Source organism: Staurois parvus, unplaced genomic scaffold (genome assembly GCF_062004578.1).
Source record: "Staurois parvus isolate SC_StPar_1 unplaced genomic scaffold, SC_StPar_1.0 ptg000019l, whole genome shotgun sequence".
Classification (NCBI taxonomy): Eukaryota; Metazoa; Chordata; class Amphibia; order Anura; family Ranidae; genus Staurois; species Staurois parvus.
The window spans coordinates 15991623-16008851 of NW_028317815.1; the positions used below are offsets into that span (position 1 = coordinate 15991623).

At 43.8% G+C, this 17229-nt stretch overlaps 1 protein-coding gene across 1 annotated transcript in view; it reads left to right on the forward strand.

Annotated features, from left to right (window-relative positions):
* LOC149472905 (chloride anion exchanger-like) overlaps positions 1-17229 on the forward strand; it is a 102934-nt gene that overhangs the window by 72907 nt on the left and 12798 nt on the right. The window contains exons 17-19 of the mRNA XM_089685132.1: positions 7328-7567; positions 10472-10526; positions 12425-12570. Coding sequence (XP_089541258.1) covers positions 7328-7567; positions 10472-10526; positions 12425-12570 — 441 coding nt within the window. The remainder of the gene's footprint in view (positions 1-7327; positions 7568-10471; positions 10527-12424; positions 12571-17229) is intronic.

A 17229-nucleotide genomic window follows, 5' to 3' on the forward strand; every position in this document is an offset into this window, starting at 1 on the left:
GTATGCCATCCGGTCCAGGTGCTTTATTCACCTTTATCCTGTCTAAAGATTTCTGGATCATATCAGTTGTGAGCCAATATGGATCATCTGGAGCTGTGTCAATACCATGCCCATTATGGACAAGAGCTCCCCCATGCTCCTTTGTATACACAAAGCTGAAGAAGGTATTTAATAAATTTGCCTTCTCTTTGTCCCCAGTCACTCACTCTAGATTATTTTGTAAAAGGCCTACATGCTCAGACTTGATCTTTTTACTATTAATACATTTAATATATGCTTAAAAGGCAACATTGAAAATACACAAATCCTTTAAGTAACATGCTGAAAGGATTGAGGGATGAAGATTGCATGTGCTGTTATGGAACAGTATGATGTAATCCTTTAACAACTTGACCTCCGCAAGGTCTTATCGCCTTCCAGGACTTTTTTTGCTATTCTGCATTACTTTAACTGGCATTTGCTCGGTCATGCAACACTTTTATTCAAATTAAATTTTTATCATTGTGTGCACACAAATAGAGCTTTCTTTTAGTGGTATTTAATCACCAGTGGGGTTTTTTATTTTTTGCTATATAAACAAAAAATAACAAAATTTAAAAAAAAAATTTCTTAGTTTGTTATAAAATTTTGCAAATAAATAATCTTCCTTCATAAATTTAGGCCAACATGTATTTTGATACATTTCTTTGGTAAAAATAACCTAAATCTACAAAATATGGTATATTGTATATATATTTGAAAATTGATTATTTCTTATGTACTGTCAGCATATCTCATTCCTTGGGGCCCTAAAACACCAGGAGAGTGCAAATAACCACCAAATGACCCCTTTCTGGAAAGTAGACAGTACAATGCAAAAGGCATTGCAAGTTTTTTGAAGTTGTGATTTTTTTGTCACAATTTTTAGGAAACTGAATAAATTAAATTATTATTATTATTTTTTTTTTTTTACATACTATCACCAGTACAGTACAGAGTCATCATATGACTGGTGTGGCAATGATCAGGGATACAGACTGGTGACAGTATGTAAAAAGAAAAAATAATGTTTTTTAATTCAATTTTTCAAAACATTTTTCTTTATTTTTAAACATTTTGCTTTTTCTTACGATTTTTTTACATACTTTCATCAGAGTAGTTCAGTGTCATCATAGTGACACTGTACTACCCTAGGGGGTGATCAGGGATTTTTATTTTTTAACACTGTGATGATTGGTGGTACAGTGATTATCACTGTGACAGAAATCATTTGAACTGTCATGAATGGGTTACATTCATAACAGCTGGGCTTATTGTTGACATGCTGTGATTGACTACAGCTAATCACATTGTACAGGGTCCAAGTAATGATGTGTAATCATCACAGCTTTTAAACCCCTATTCAATCAGCGCAACACACCCAAAAATAATATGATAGCGACTTCACAACACCTGTACCAAAATTAAAGTCCCATGAAAAAGTCTCTTATAACACCTCTATGCAATGTGTATAAGATAAATCTCTCTTCTTCAGTGCCAACCGTGCCACCACCAATAAGTGAAAAACCTGCTCACCTCACTTTATGACCTCATCAATAGTTCATTTTGCGCTCAACATGTGGACAGACTTAAAAGAGGTGAGAAATCGAGCACTGGGTATAGAATATGTAGTAGCCTCCCTCTCCTGAACGCAGAAGAATCGTGTTCAGGATAGTAACGTTTTGACCGCCGACCGCAGGAAAATGCAATGCGATTTGCGTTTCCCCGCGGTCAGGGTAGGCTTGTGTACACGGAGCCTAATGGGTCTAATTGGTATGCCTGACTTTTATTTTTTCCATGGTGATAGGGGGTCTGTTCAAAATCAGTGATATAATGTGAAGTGGTTTAGGCACACAGAGTTTTATTTACCGTATTTTTCGCTCCATAAGACGCACTTTTTTCCCACCAAAAAAGGGGGGAAAATGTCAGTGAGTCTTATGGAGCGAATATAAAGTGGCCGGTCCGGTATTTTGCGCCGCCACCATGTCAGAATACCGGGCCGGCCGCTCAGCTGTTCTCTGCGGAAGGAACTCACCTGTTCCTCAGTCCAGCGCTGTAGTCTTCCCGCGCCGGCTTCTTCCCGCCCCAGCATCTTCCCTCCCCGGCATCTGTGACAGCCGGGTGCCCACTGCGCATGCGCGAGAAGCGCTGCACTTTGTGAATGGTCCGATGTCTTCTGGGACACATGACAGGTCCCAAAAGACGCTGGGCCATTCACAAAGCGCAGTGCTTCTTGCGCATGTGCAGTGGGAACCCGGCTGTCAAAGTCGGGTGGCCACAGTATAGGAAGGAGAACTCCACGGAAGTGGGAGCGGGTACCTGTCAAATTCAGGTACCCGCTCCCCATCCCTCCCTAAAGGTCCGCAGTGTCTGGTCATGCCCTGTACTGTCTGCAGTCTCTGGTCATCTGTACTGTCTGCAGTCTCTGGTCATCTGTACTGTCCACAGTCTCTGGTCATCTCTTGTACTGTTTGCAGTCTCTGGTCATCTCCTGTACTGTCCGCAGTCTCTGGTCATCCCCTATACTGTCCGCAGTCTCTGGTCATCCCCTGTACTGTCTGCAGTCTCTGGTCATCCCCTGTACTGTCTGCAGTCTCTGGTCATCTCCTGTACTGTGTCCGCAGTCTCTGGTCATCTCCTGTACTGTGTCCACAGTCTCTGGTCCATCTCCTGTACTGTGTCCACAGTCTCTGGTCCATCTCCTGTACTATGTCCTCAGTCTCTGGTCATCTACTGTAGTATGTCCGCAGTCTCTGGTCATCTCCTGTAGTATATCCGCGGTCTCTGGTCATCTCCTGTACTGGGTCCACAGTCTCTGATCCATCTCCTGTACTGTGTCCACAGTCTCTGGTCCTTCTCCTGTATTATGTCCACAGTCTCTGGTCCTTCTCCTGTATTATGTCTGCAGTCTCTAATCATCTCCTGTACTGTGTCCGCAGTCTCTGGTCATCTCCTGTACTGTGTGCGCAGTCTCTGGTCATCCCCTGTACTGTGTCCGCAGTCTCTGGTCATCTCCTGTACTGTGTCCGCAGTCTCCGGCCATCTCCTGTACTGTGTCCGCAGTCTCCGGCCATCTCCTGTACTGTGTCCGCAGTCTCCGGCCATCTCCTGTACTGTGTCCGCAGTCTCCGGCCATCTCCTGTACTGTGTCCGCAGTCTCCGGCCATCTCCTGTACTATGTCCGCAGTCTCTGGTCATCTCTTGTACTGTCTGCAGTCTCTGGTCATCTCCTGTACTGTGTCCGCAGTCTCTGGTCATCTCTTGTACTGTCTGCAGTCTCTGGTCATCTCCTGTACTGTGTCCGCAGTGTCTGGTCACTTCCTGTACTATGTCTGCAGTCCATTGGTTCAGAATATTTTTTTTCTTGTTTTTCTCCTTTAAAACCTAGGCGCGTCTTATGGTCAGGTGCGTCTTATGGAGCGAAAAATACGGTAGTTTAAATTTTCTTTCAAATGATGCATTGCGAGCTGAGAAAAAAAGACAGCTCCAAGATACGATAATCAGGAAAATGTAAATACTATACTCTGAGCACTCCGAAATTAAAAAAGTCCTATCAACAAAAAATGTAAATTAGCAAACCTTCAAAGGAAACAAAAATCTCAAAAAGCCAACCCTAAAATAAAAGCTCCCTTTTTTTTAAAGGAAAACATTGATAAAAAAAAAAATTTAAAACAAGTTTAACGTCAAATAAATGCTCTAACAACACTGAATAAAAAAAGCAGTATGCCTCCCAAAATAAATAAATAAATAAAAACAAAATACTGCGCAGCTAAAGCAAAAGTATTTTTAAATGGAAGCCTTGCAGCAAACAAAAGGTGCTTGATATGGATGGGACAGCATGCTAAAAGTGACCACCTACCTTAAATCAACCAAATAACAAAATAAAAAAGATAAAAGGAAAAAAAAAGACAGCAAAGGGGTCAATGGTTTGATTGTCCAAAGAACTATTATTCAGAGTTAAAGTACAGTTTCCAAACTGACCCTGAATTTCTCTATATGCAGTTTGACAGCTTTCACTATCTTTTCCCTACAGTTTTTTTCCAATACACTGACTCTATGTTCTGTGCCCCCTTTTATAGTGAGGTGGTTTGCACATAATAAATAGCCTATTATTGGTCATTCTGAAGCAGCTGACCAAAGGTCCCTGCAGTGCCTTATCATTATAGTTGATGGTGGGCGGGCAAATTGCTGGATTTGTTTGATGAGACCACATACTCTGATTGGCTTGGGTTAACCTGGAACCTCATCCCTGCATCCTGGTATTTCTATATACATTGATGCTGTTATAGGCCAACACTGCTTAATTTGATATATCAAATTATAGTTGGCACTATTTGTTTTAATAATTCACTGAGGATCCATTGACAAGATGTTCCCATAACCATGTGTGTATCTGCATTATCCCTCAAGTCAATAACAAAGATCTTTCTTGTGGTTAGATTTCTGGATTATTTTTTCATCCTGTGTCTGTTTTCTATGTTCACTGAAAAATTCTGTTTAGCTTACTCCTGGTACACGTCTTCCCCAATTTACAGAGAAGAGAATCCAGAACATAGAGACCAACCTTGGCCATGTACTTTGAGACATCAAGTGTACCGTATGTCTCAGAATCATCAAGTGTACAGTACAGGTGAAACTCAAAAAATTAGAATATCGTGCAAAAGTTCATTTATTTCAGTAATGCAACTTAAAAGATGAAACTAATATATGAGATAGACTCATTACATGCAAAGCAAAATAGTTCAAGCTGTGATTTGTCATAATTGTGATGATTATGGCTTACAGCTCATGAAAACCCCAAATCCACAATCTCAGAAAATTAGAATATTGTGAAAAGGTGCAATATTCTAGGCTCAAAGTGTCCCACTCTAATCAGCTAATTAAGCCATAACACCTGCAAAGGGTTCCTGAGCCTTTAAATGGTCTCTCAGTCTGGTTCAGTAGGAATCACAATCATGGGAAAGACTGCTGACCTGATAGTTGTGCAGAAAACCATCATTGACACCCTCCATAAGGAGGGAAAGCCTCAAAAGGTAATTGCAAAAGAAGTTGGATGTTCCCAAAGTGCTGTATCAAAGCACATTAATAGAAAGTTATGTGGAAGGGTAAAGTGTGGAAGAAAATGGTGCACAAGCAGCAGGGATGACCGCAGCCTGGAGAGGATTGTCAGGAAAAGGCCATTCAAAAGTGTTGGGGACTTTCACAAGGAGTGGACTGAGGCGGGAGTCAGTGCATCAAGAGCCACCACACACAGACAGATCCTGGACATGGGCTTCAAATGTCGTATTTCTCTTGTCAAGCCGCTCCTGAACAACAAACAACGTCAGAAGCGTCTTACCTGGGCTAAAGAAAAACAGACCTGGTCTGTTGCTCAGTGGTCCAAAGTCCTCTTTTCTGATGAGAGCAACTTTTGCATCTCATTTGAAAACCAAGGACCCAGAGTATGAAGGAAGAATGGAGAGGCACACACTGCAAGATGCTTGAAGTCCAGTGTGAAGTTTCCACCACAGTCTGTGTTGATTTGGGGAGCCATGTCATCTGCTAGTGTTGGTCCACTGTGCTTCATTAAGTCCAAGGTCAACGCAGTCGTCTACCAGGAGATTTTGGAGCACTTCATGCTTCCTTCCACAGACGAGCTTTATGGGGATGCTGACTTCATTTTCCAGCAGGACTTGGCACCTGCCCATACTGCCAAAGCACCAAAACCTGGTTCAATGGTTCAATGACCATGGGATTACTGTGCTTGATTGGCCAGCAAACTCACCTGACCTGAACCCCATAGAGAATCTATAGGGCATTGCCAAGAGAAAGATGAGAGACATGAAACCGAACAATGCAGAAGAGCTGAAGGCCGCTATTGAAGCATCCTGGTCTTCCATAACACCTCAGCAGTGCCACAGGCTGATAGTTTCCATGCCACGCTGCATTGAGGCAGTAATTGCTGCAAAAGGGGCCCAAATCAAGTACTGAGTACATATGCATGCTTATACTTTTCAGAGGTCCAATATTGTTCTATGTACAATCCTTGTTTTATTGATTGCATGTAATATTCTAATTTTCTGAGATTGTGGATTTGGGGTTTTCATGAGCTGTAAGCCATAATCATCACAATTATGACAAATCACGGCTTGAACTATCTTGCTTTGCATGTAATGTGTCTATCTCATGTATTAGTTTCACCTTTTAAGTTGCATTACTGAAATAAATGAACTTTTGCACAATATTCTACTTTTTTAGTTTCACCTGTATGTCTGGGAAAAAATATGAAATTGATATTTGTTACTTCTCTGGAATACATGCACATTTCCCCATGTTTTTGTTCTCTTTAAAATCATTGCAATTACTGGAAAGTACCCATTGACATGACTAGAATTTCAATGAGCTCAACGAGCTACTATCTTCCTGTAGTTAGCTGAAATCCAAATCAGTGTTGAATGCACTGCCTCAGTTCTTCCCTGCTGGACTACAGAATTTCTCCTATCTATGCCCTTCTGTTGCTTTCCGTATTCTTATATTGATTTCTTTCCCACAAGATGTGTTGTGGCCTTGACCACCAAAAGCCTGTCTAAATTCTGTGTGTATGGAAAGGGCTTTTGGTTGATGTAGTTCTAGGGAATATGCCTACATCGATAGGATCTAACCTAGTAAGCTGAGAGATCACTGGATTTCTAGCAGGGTCAACAATGCTAGCAGGATTTTGAAGGAAGCTAAACTTGAGGAAATGTGCATGTTTTGCATAACTGTACTGAATATGTTTCTTGTTTATTTTGCCCAGACATACACTGGAGTACACATCTGTAATACCTACCCTATACAGGTGCGTCACTGTCCACCACATTGAACTCACATTCTTGATAAATTACCCACAAATCTGCTGGGAAACCTACAATTATGTGAGTATCAATCAGCTGGGTCCCTGAAGCTCTCACTGGTTTCTTCTGCTTCTTCCATGGTAATGTCATCTCCTGTAATAACACTGAGTTCAACAAGAGAAACAATCTGAACTTCAGCCTTCAAAAAAGACCTATTATGTTTCTAAACAGCTAAATTACACACTGATATGTACTGTATTTCATAAATGATTTGTAATTTGCTAAAGCCTTTATGAAGAAGTGACTATAAGAAGCAGAAGTTGAAGTCATCGGAAGTTTCCACAGGGGTGCATGTTGCACTAGTCGAGAACCTGTGCTCCAGACTGTTTTAGAGAGCTTTAGCCTTTGTATAGTAGGGTTTTGAAGGTGTTGTGCACTAAAGGCGAACAAAAGTATTTTCAGAATAGAAATAATATTTTCTATAAAATGTTCTACAGAGAGGTGTGGTCTGCACATCATATGATTATAAAGAGTCTGATGATGAAGATGAACTTGACAATAACAGGATAGAAGAGCTGGACAAACCAATAAACACAGAGGATCTGCCTATTGTCATTGACTGGAATTCTGATCTACCAAACAACATCATGGTTCCCAAAATTGATATTCACAGTTTGATACTTGATTTTGGAGCAGTATCTTTCATCGATATGTCTGGAATGAAAGCACTGAAAGGGGTAAGTATATAAGAAGTGTTTTTTTTCCTTTGTTACAACTACAGTACATATTGGCAGAAATTCCACTCTCTGGTATTTGAAGTTAAATAAATTTAGTTTTATTCATGAAAACAGTGTTGTATAGTAATAAAAATGTACACAATTGTTTCCTGCTCCCAAAATTAAAGTAGTATTAAACCCAAAAGCAAACATATAGTATTTTGCAGCGTACCATTTGTTAGATGTGATGACTGGATTAGTTTCCTTTTTTTGGCTTTCTTTCTTCTATTTTCACCTGGTGTTTCAGCCAGCAACTTTGCTGTTTTTCACAGCACAAGCTCTCCAGCAACATGTATCAGTTTACATGGATGAGACTATTAATTTACCACTGGCAGTGATGATTAAAAAGATCAACTTTTATTTATTCATGTAAAACCTTTATCCCAAAAGGACAAAAAAATTGTTGTAACTGATTATAAAGTGTAAAGCTAGAGTTTGGCTTCAATCTGTTATTTGTATTCAAATGTGCTAATACATTTAAAGGTCTCCCCCACCCCCACCCCCTCCCAGACTGACAATGCTGCTGTCTGCAGTGTCCTGGCTTCCTGGCTCAATCCTCCAAAGTTGTGTCTCAACAATACAGGAGGCGTGTTACTGGCCAGATTACCAGGTGAATACAGATGGAAAAAAAAGCCTAAAAAAGAAAACTGATGCAGCTACCACATCTAATGATTGGTAAGCTGCAATATAATACATATTTGGTTTTGGGTTTTAATAGCGCTTTATAATAATTTACCAGCAAACTGAAGTGCATACCGACATTACTAATATAAAATCAAAGGGGCAACCATTGAGATATACCGTATAGCTGCTAAAGACCAAATATAGACAGTGTAATCATTCAAGAACCATCAAAGTAGCATAGAATGCATGTTTAAAAACTGATCATGGAGATTGACATATTACCGGAATAGAAACTGTTCATTTAGTAAAGTGAATGTTCGCTAATTTAAAAAAATTAAGGTTTGTTCATTTCCAGCAACCATTTAGGTACTTAAAAAATGTTGCCTTTAAATTCTCTAGCATGTGGTTAGTCAAAGCACATGCAGAGTAACCTTCACTTTGTAAAGTTAACAAACTCTTTTCAAAGTGAACAGCCTTTACCCTCATGGTGTATACAAATATGTTCATTTAGTAGCAGTGTAGAAACTGTTCACTTTGCAAAGTGAATGTTCAGGCTTAGTAAATAAGGTGACACTATTTTCTCATCCAGCAATGTGCAAAAAGAAACTATGTTTTTTATTTTCCTAGGCAGATGATTAAGTCTCAGTTCACACTACTGCAACCTGAAAGTTACGGGACTTTACAGTGCAACTTGGCAGGCGACTTGACTGCTACTTTGATATGACTTTGAAGCAACTTTGAAGCAAGTTTCAGGGAATGCCTGTTTAATCTCCCTGTAATGTCAGATCCAAATCACATCAATATAAATAGAAATCCGACTTGGAGGCGACTTCCATTAAAGTCTATGGGCACAAGTCAGAAGTCGCCTTGAAGTAGTACAGGAACCTTTTCTAAAGTCAGAGCGACTTCAGTAGTGCTAATTAAGACAGCTTTTGTTGACTAACATGGGATTTCAAATGTCAGGTAACTTGGGGTCTCACAAGTTTGATCACAAGTCATGGCAGTGTGAACCAAGCCTAAGTGTTTAAAGTGAACACTGCTTCATCTGTTTACTATGTTCAGTGAACATTTACTTTGCAAAGTGAAGCGTTCTACTTAGTAAATTACCTCTAATGCGTTTAAAAAATGTTGTGATGATGGTGGCTGCACTTCCATAGCAACAGCAAAGTATAAATTCCATTATAGTATATAATAACAGTTTTATTTACTAGAGTGTTCTATTTAATAAAGTTAGTCAAAACTTTTGTACCAGCAACAGAAATCAAAGTTTTTGTAATAATTTACTAACTCAAATATCTAGCTTATTCTAGCATTTCTTTCATTTAAAAAATGTTGATCACTGTTTCCCGTCTCCTTTGAATGTGATTACCAGTTTACCTTAGGCCTCTTCTTAATCTGAATACTGTAGCCTAAGCAGCTGGCTACATTTTTCTGTTACTCTTCATATTTTAAAATTATTTCAATTGTTAACTCCTTCCCACTTGCTTTTGTTATATGTGATTGCACTGTTTTCAGTTTTGTTTTTTTTTATCAATTGTTCAACCAAGAGTTGAAGTCAGGAGGGTATTCTCAGTGTACTTAAATATCAACATATTTTACTGTATTATAAACTTTAAAAGACCTAGGTTTGCTTTACAAAAAAACTCCAGAGTTGCAATGCTTTTCAGGAAATGACACATCTCATGACAGTGTTTAATACATCACTTGAGGGTTTGGCTGTTACTTATGGATAATTCCTAATTTTTCAGGCAAAATGCTAAAGTTTTCCATAAAAAAAAATCACAAAACAGTAGAATTAATTTTAAATGGGTAAATGTGAAAATCACCTAAAATTGAAGGCCAGCAAAATATAAGAGAGTGAAAAAGGCACATTTCTTATGTTATCTTTCACCTTTTAAAAAGTTGCCACATAGTGTACAAAGAGCTACAGAATTATACTGTTAAAGTCTTAGCTTTAAAATAGTTACTATTACGGAAGAAAATATTTCAGAAATAGTGCAGAAAAGAGATCTACTAATTTATATGAAACATTTGCTTTGTTAGTACCACATCTTCTTAACCCACAATCTGCAGGTAAGAAATAGGGTAAGATCTAGTTCTACATGGCCTGGATAATGGACCGTGGTTTACTGATTTTCTTCATTCAAAACCTACTTATGAAAAACAAAATCATCAATGGTAAATGTTGTCATACCTGTCATCAGAATTAATTTTTTTGTGCAAATTGTGCCATTTTTACAGATTTTAAAAGAATTTATCAAAGTTGAAGTGGACACGTATATTGCTGCTGTGGATTGTAAGTAAATATGCTGTATCTATTGTAATCACAACTGTTTAATGACTAGAACTACAAAAGTAGAAAAAAGTAGATTTTCATCTAAACTGAAAATTAGAATATATACCAAAAAAAGAGACCTGAAAATGGGGACTTTTGAGGCACAATATAATCATAAAAACATCATTTATTTTGTATCAAAATTCAATATGGAAAATAACATTCTATTTCACAACAACAGTACTAAAACGTGTAGAAAATTAAAAGTTTACAATATCAAGGAGCAGCAAATCTCTTTCCATGTGATCCAAATTCTTTGTAAACTTTGGGTTCATTCTTATTGGTGTATCGGAATGAACCCAAAGTTTAAAGGATCAGTAAATATGTAATTTACCGGCCCCTTCCTTTTCTTAATGGACAGAGTTAGTGATCAGTACTGATCACTGACTCTGTTTATTCATAACTGAAGCATAGTAAACTGTGCTTACTATGCTTCAGTTTGGGAATGAATGGGAAGCTCTGTGCAGAGATACCCCTGTCTATTCATTCTGTGCTGCTGAGGCTGCAGAGATGGAGATTGTGGGCTCTGTCCTCAATATCCTTTTTCTACCCCAAAGGTGAAACAACAGAGGTCTGTTTAGACCCCTGATATCTCACAAAAGCTCCCCAATGGGGCACCTAAAAATATTTTAAAAAGAAAAAAATTGCAAAAAAAATATATTTATAATGACAAAAAAAATGAAATAAAAAAAATAACAAAAACAATAAACTACTGACAACAGGGTTGCAAAGGTTGCACCTGAGACCAGGCCCTGACAGTCCACCACTGTAGGAGGGCCTCAAAGCAGTTGAAAGGGGGACCGCTGCAGAGCATGTGAAAAGGTCCCACTGCGGGACCATAATAAAGGGCCCCACAAAGGGAGTATAGTGCCTCAGGATCAGTGGAAAGGGCCCCTTCGTGGTTTCATGTACTGGGGCCCTGAAAGTTCTAGTTACGCCTCTGTGCTGTAGATATATGCAGGCCTTTTATACTCAGAGCAGTTTATTTTTTATTTTGAAAACAAATTCTCTTTAAGTGAATGCCTTTAGTTGTGCTTTTCACAAATCATTTTCTGAGGCAGGGCAACTACCTTTTGGGGCCTGTATTCCACTCAGCTTACAAGGCACCACAAAAACCATGTTGTGAATGCTGCCTGTTTGCTTTTTACAGTTTCCTGGATTCCTTGCCTGCTTTGCAACTTCTCCTTTTCTAGGACTATATATCCCATGGCACCGTACTGCCCGCAATCAGTGGTTCCTGTACTAACTCCACCTCTTAAAACTCCTTCCCTCAGCACCTTTGTAGTTCAGACAACAGGCCCTGTGAAATGTGTGACACAGCAGTGCCTGCTCACAGGGCATAGTGAATCTGTGTCACAGGATTCAAGATAGTAAATGTGTGGGGTTCTTCATGAAGTAAGTTTACAAATGTTAAGATCATTTATATTATTAGGAGTGGGCTAGAAATAATTAGAATACAATGTGGAAATTAATCTACGATTTTACATTTTTATCATCGATACACTTTACATCTTCACTCTGTGGGGTTTTACAGCATCCCCTTTCTGTGAAAAGGGGTCAAACTGTGCTACATTCACATTTCTCTAAATAAGGGATATTACATTTGGCCCCTGTTTTGTGCCATAGTCACAGATCACTCCATGATTATGGCACCAATCATTCATGTAAAACCAAACTTTTGCTCAGCCTTTCACTAAATATATCTTCCATAGAGTCTCAGTGTAAAATAATAACATAATAAAAAAAACAGAAGATAAAATAAGGAGCTAATTTAAAACCCTACAACATGAATTAAAAAAGAAACCTCCATGTGCATTTCACTTGAATAGTTTATCACTGATTCATTTTTCATTCCTTAGGTTCTGTAATGGAGAAGTTAAAACGCTGCTCATTCTTTGATGACGACATTAAAACATCAATGTTTTTTCTCACTGTCCATGATGCCGTCCTATATGTCCTTGAAAAGAAAGGCCTTCAGCATGCGTTAACACATGAGATCAACAAGGTAATTTTAGTTCCTGCTTTTTCACCATATATTTAAAATTGAGTTTCTTTTATCTGAAAACATGTGATAAACCAGATGATATTGTACATTGGCACAATTAAGCCATAATCAACTTTTTATTGGATGAAACCCCTATGAAGTGGCGAATTAGTGGTGCAGCTATGTGTTTAATTACATTACATTACATTACATTACATTGAGTTTATATAGCGCCAAAGGGTTTGCTCAGCGCTGTACAATAGAGGGGGGGACAATACATGAAACATTACAGCAACTACAAACAGCACACGAGGGGTTATAGGGCCCTACTCTTTCGAGCTTACAATCTAGGAGGGAGGGGGTAGTGGTACAGGAGGAAGTGGCTGTGGGGGATGGAGTGGTAGGAGGAATGAAGGAGAGCAGCAGTTAGGTGAGGGTGGGGTAGGCTTCCCTGAAGAGGTGGGTTTTCAGGGAGCGCCTGAAGGTGAGGAGGGAAGGTGACAGTCTGATGGATTGGGGTAGTGAGTTCCAGAGGATGGGGGAGGACCTGGAGAAGTCTTGCAGACGTGCGTGTGAGGAGGAGACCAGGGAGCAAGATAGAAGAAGGTCCTGTGAAGAGCGAAGGGTACGGGTAGGGTGGTACTTGGGAATCAGGTTGGTGAGGTAGTTAGGGGCAGTGTTGTGAATGGCTTTGTAGGTCAGAGTGAGTAGTTTGAATTTGATGCGTTGGGCGATAGGGAGCCAGTGGAGGGAGAGGCAGAGGGGGGTGGCAGAGGTGGAGCGGGTGGTGAGGTGGATGAGTCTAGCCGCTGAGTTGAGGATGGTCTGAAGCGGGGAGAGCCTGCACTGGGGTAGGCCGGTGAGGAGGGAGTTGCAGTAGTCAAGGCGTGAGATAATCAGGGAGTGCACAAGTAGTTTAGTGGTGTCTGGGGTAAGGAAGGAGTGTATTTTGGCGATATTGCGGAGGTGGAGTCTGCATGTGTTTGTGAGCGATTTGACATGAGGTTGGAAGGAGAGGTTAGAGTCCAGAATGACTCCAAGGACTTTGGCTTGCGGGGCGGGATTGATGGTGGTGATGTTAGTAGTGATGGATAGGATGGGGGGGGGCGCGGGCAGGAGGGAAGACGAGAAGCTCGGTTTTGGAGAGGTTGAGTTTGAGGAAATGGAGCGACATCCAGTCAGAGATGTCGTTTAGGAGGTGAGTGATGCGGGCGGAGAAAGTGGAGGTGAGGTGAGGGGTGGAGAGGTAAATTTGAGTGTCATCAGCATAGAGATGGTAGTTGAAGCCATGGGAGTGTATGAGTTTGCCAAGGGAGGAGGTGTAGATGGAGAAGAGAAGGGGTCCAAGGACAGAGCCCTGGGGGACCCCAACAGAGAGGGGGAGTGAGGGGGAGGTGGCACCATTGTAGGTGACACTGAAGGAGCGTCGGGATAGGTACGAGGAGAACCAGGAGAGAGCGGTGTCTCTGATGCCAAGGGAGAGTAGTTTATTAAGGAGGAGGGGGTGGTCAACTGTGTCGAAGGCCGCGGAGAGGTCCAGGAGGAGGAGGACAGAGTAGTCGCCTTTGGCTTTGGCGGTTAGTAGGTCGTTGGTGATTTTGAGGAGGGCGGTTTCAGTGGAGTGTAGGGGACGGAAGCCGGACTGTAGTGGATCAAGGAGGTTGTTGTCAGTTAGGTGGGCGCTTAGGCGGTTGTAGACTAAGCGCTCCAGGAGTTTGGAAGTGAGTGGCAGCAGGGAGATGGGTCTGAGGTTGTTTGGGTCAGAGGGGTCCAGGGAGGGCTTTTTGAGTATGGGGGTGATGTGCGCATGCTTTAGGGGGGAGGGGAATACGCCGGTAGAGAGGGAGAGATTGAAGATGTGGGTGAGAGAGCAGATGAGGGAAGAGGGGGGTGACTGGAGGAGTCGAGAGGGGATAGGGTCCAGGGGGCAGGTAGTGAGGCGGGCTTCTGAGAAGACCCTGGTGACTTCCTCAGTGGTATTAGGGCTGAAGGAGTGCAGAGCTGGTGGGGTTACGGTAAGCGGGGTCTTGGGTGTGGAGGGGGGCAGTGCGGTTGCGAGGTCAGAGGAGGGAAGAGATGAGGGGGAGATAGGGGGGGGGAGGCTAGGTGGGGAGGTAGATTGCGAGTTGACTATGTCCTGACGGATTGCATCAATTTTGTTGTGGAAATGAGTGGCAATTTCGTGGGCGGTGAGTGAGGTACTGAGTGGAGGAGGGGGGGGGGAGAGCAGGGAGTTGAAGGTGGAGAAGAGTCGGCGAGGGCAGGAGGAGAGGGTGTTAATCAGGTTTACGAAGTAAGCCTGCTTGGCGGCGTGGAGGGAGGAGGTGTAAGTGAGGAAGGCAGATTTGTAGAGGGAGAATGAACGGGGGGACCTGGTTTTGCGCCATAGTCTCTCTAGCGCGCGACTGCGACGTTTGAGGCATTTAGTATGGTCGTTCTGCCAGGGTTGGAGGGGTCTGGGTTTGATGTAGCGTGTGGTTAGGGGTGCCAGAGAGTCTAGGGTAGCTGATAGTGAGTCGTTGTACGTGTTAGTGGCTAGGTCAGGACAAGACAGTGGAAGGATGCTGTCGTGTAAGCGGTCGGCAGCTGAGTGGAGGGGGGCCGGGTTCAGGTTGCGGAGGTTGCGGCTGGTGATGGTTTGGCGCTCTGGGGGGGGGAGTTAGGGGAAGGGGAGATGGAGAACGTGAGGAGGTGGTGGTCGGAGAGAGGGAAGGGGGTGTTAGAGAACTGGTTGAGGGTACAGAGGTGGGAGAAGACGAGGTCCAGGGTGTTCCCAATGATGTGGGTGAAGGATTGAGTGTGCTGTGTGAGCGCGAAGGAGGAGGTTAGGTGGAGGAGTTGGGAAGTAGCCAGGCTGTTGTCATTGATGGGGATATTGAAGTCCCCGAGGATGATGGTTGGTAGCTCAGAGGAGAGAAAGAAGGGAAGCCAGGCAGCGAAGTCATCCAGGAAGCGGGGTATGGATCCGGGCGGCCTGTAGATCACTGCGATCCTAAGGGGGGTGGGGGTGAAGAGCCGGATACAGTGAGCCTCGAAGGAGGAGAAGGTTAGGGAGGGAGGATTAGGGAGGACCTGGAAGGTGCTCAGCGGTGATAGGAGCAGGCCGACCCCACCACCTTTGTGACCGCTCAGTCTTGGTGAATGGGACCAGACGAGACCTCCATAGGAGAGTGCCGCAGGGGAGGTGGAGTCAGTGGCCTGTACCCAGGTTTCGGTGATGGCTAGGAGGTTAAGGGAGCGGGAGATAAAGAGGTCATGGATGGCAGTAAGTTTTTTGCAGACCGAGCGGGCGTTCAGGAGTGCAACCGAGAGAGGGGGGATGGATGCGGGGAGAAGGGGCACAGATATGAGGTTGAGGGGGTTACGGCAGCTGGCGGGAGCAGGGGGGTCCCTAGAGGAGGGGTGAGGTGGCGAGGGGCCAGGGTTCGGGGAGATGTCCCCAGCAGATAGGAGAAGGAGAAGGGTGAGGAAGGTGGCATGGGGATGGGAAGTGTAGGAGCGTGTGGGTCTGATAGTGGTGGCACGTGGGTCGACGGGGGAGTGGAGTAGCAGGAGGAGGTGGTGAGTGCCGTAGTGGGGAGAGGGGAGAAGTGAAGGGGCAATGTAGAGCTGTTTTGGTGGGGTAGGCGGGTAGAGGGAGGTGATTTTTTGGATGGTGGAGAGGAAAATGAGGAGGAGGAGTGCAGGAGGCATGTTGGGGTGGGTGGGGTGACAGTTGGGTCAGGGGAGGTGAAGGGATACAGGTCAGGGCAAGGTGGTGTGGGGAATCTGTATTACCGTGGGATAGTCATTTGAGTCCTTCTGTAGGGGTAGAGTGAGGGTGGAGGGCGGCAGCTGGTTGGCAGCAGTCTGTGGGTGCAGTAAGCTGGCGACCATGGGTGCTGTGGCATGTCTTCAGTGGGTACGGTGGTTCGGCTAGTGGAGGGGTCGTAGGGTGCGATGGCTGGGGGCGATGGTAGGCACAGCGACTGGTGATGCTGGCGGCTCGGTGTCTGGGGTTGTTGAGGCCAGGCATCGGGTGCTGAGGGCTCGGCGTCGTGAGGCGCTGAAGGTGTTGAAGGATCGTCATCAGGGTCGAGCGGGGCGTTGCGGTAGCGATCGTTGGCCCTGCGTGGTTTGTGCTCAACCGTGATCTGTTGCGGCCGGTAGGAGAGACCGCGGCTTCAAGGGTCATGGTGGGCCATTAGTCGCCGGGGCATCGCCAGAGGGAATAACGTGCCGGAAAGCAGGGTGCTGGGCGAGCGGTCCCTGGTGTGGTGGCTGGCTGGTAGTCCCAGGGGGGGTGGTGGGCAGGGGATCCCCGGTGGGATGGTGGCCGTGCTATCCCTGGTGGGGTAGTAGCGATCCCTGGAGGGATAGTGGCTTAGGGTCCCTGGTGGTTTGGGGTTTCAGGTGGATGGTGGGACCCCTGAGTGAGTCCCTGGAGGCTGGCGGTGTGATGGTGGTTGGGCTCCCTGGTGGGTAGTGGGCGCCCCTGGTGAAGTACCTGGTGTCCTGGAGCGTCGGGGTGGAGGTGGATCCCTCCTGGGTTAGCAGGACCGTTGGTGGTGGTGGTAGCTTCCCGGAGGAGCGGAGGCGTCCCGCCGCGGCCGCAATTCCCGCCGCGATTCCAGCCACGGCTGGCAGGAAACACCGCGGCTTCGGGTGCCGTGGTAGGCCTCAAGCTGCTGCGAACCGCCG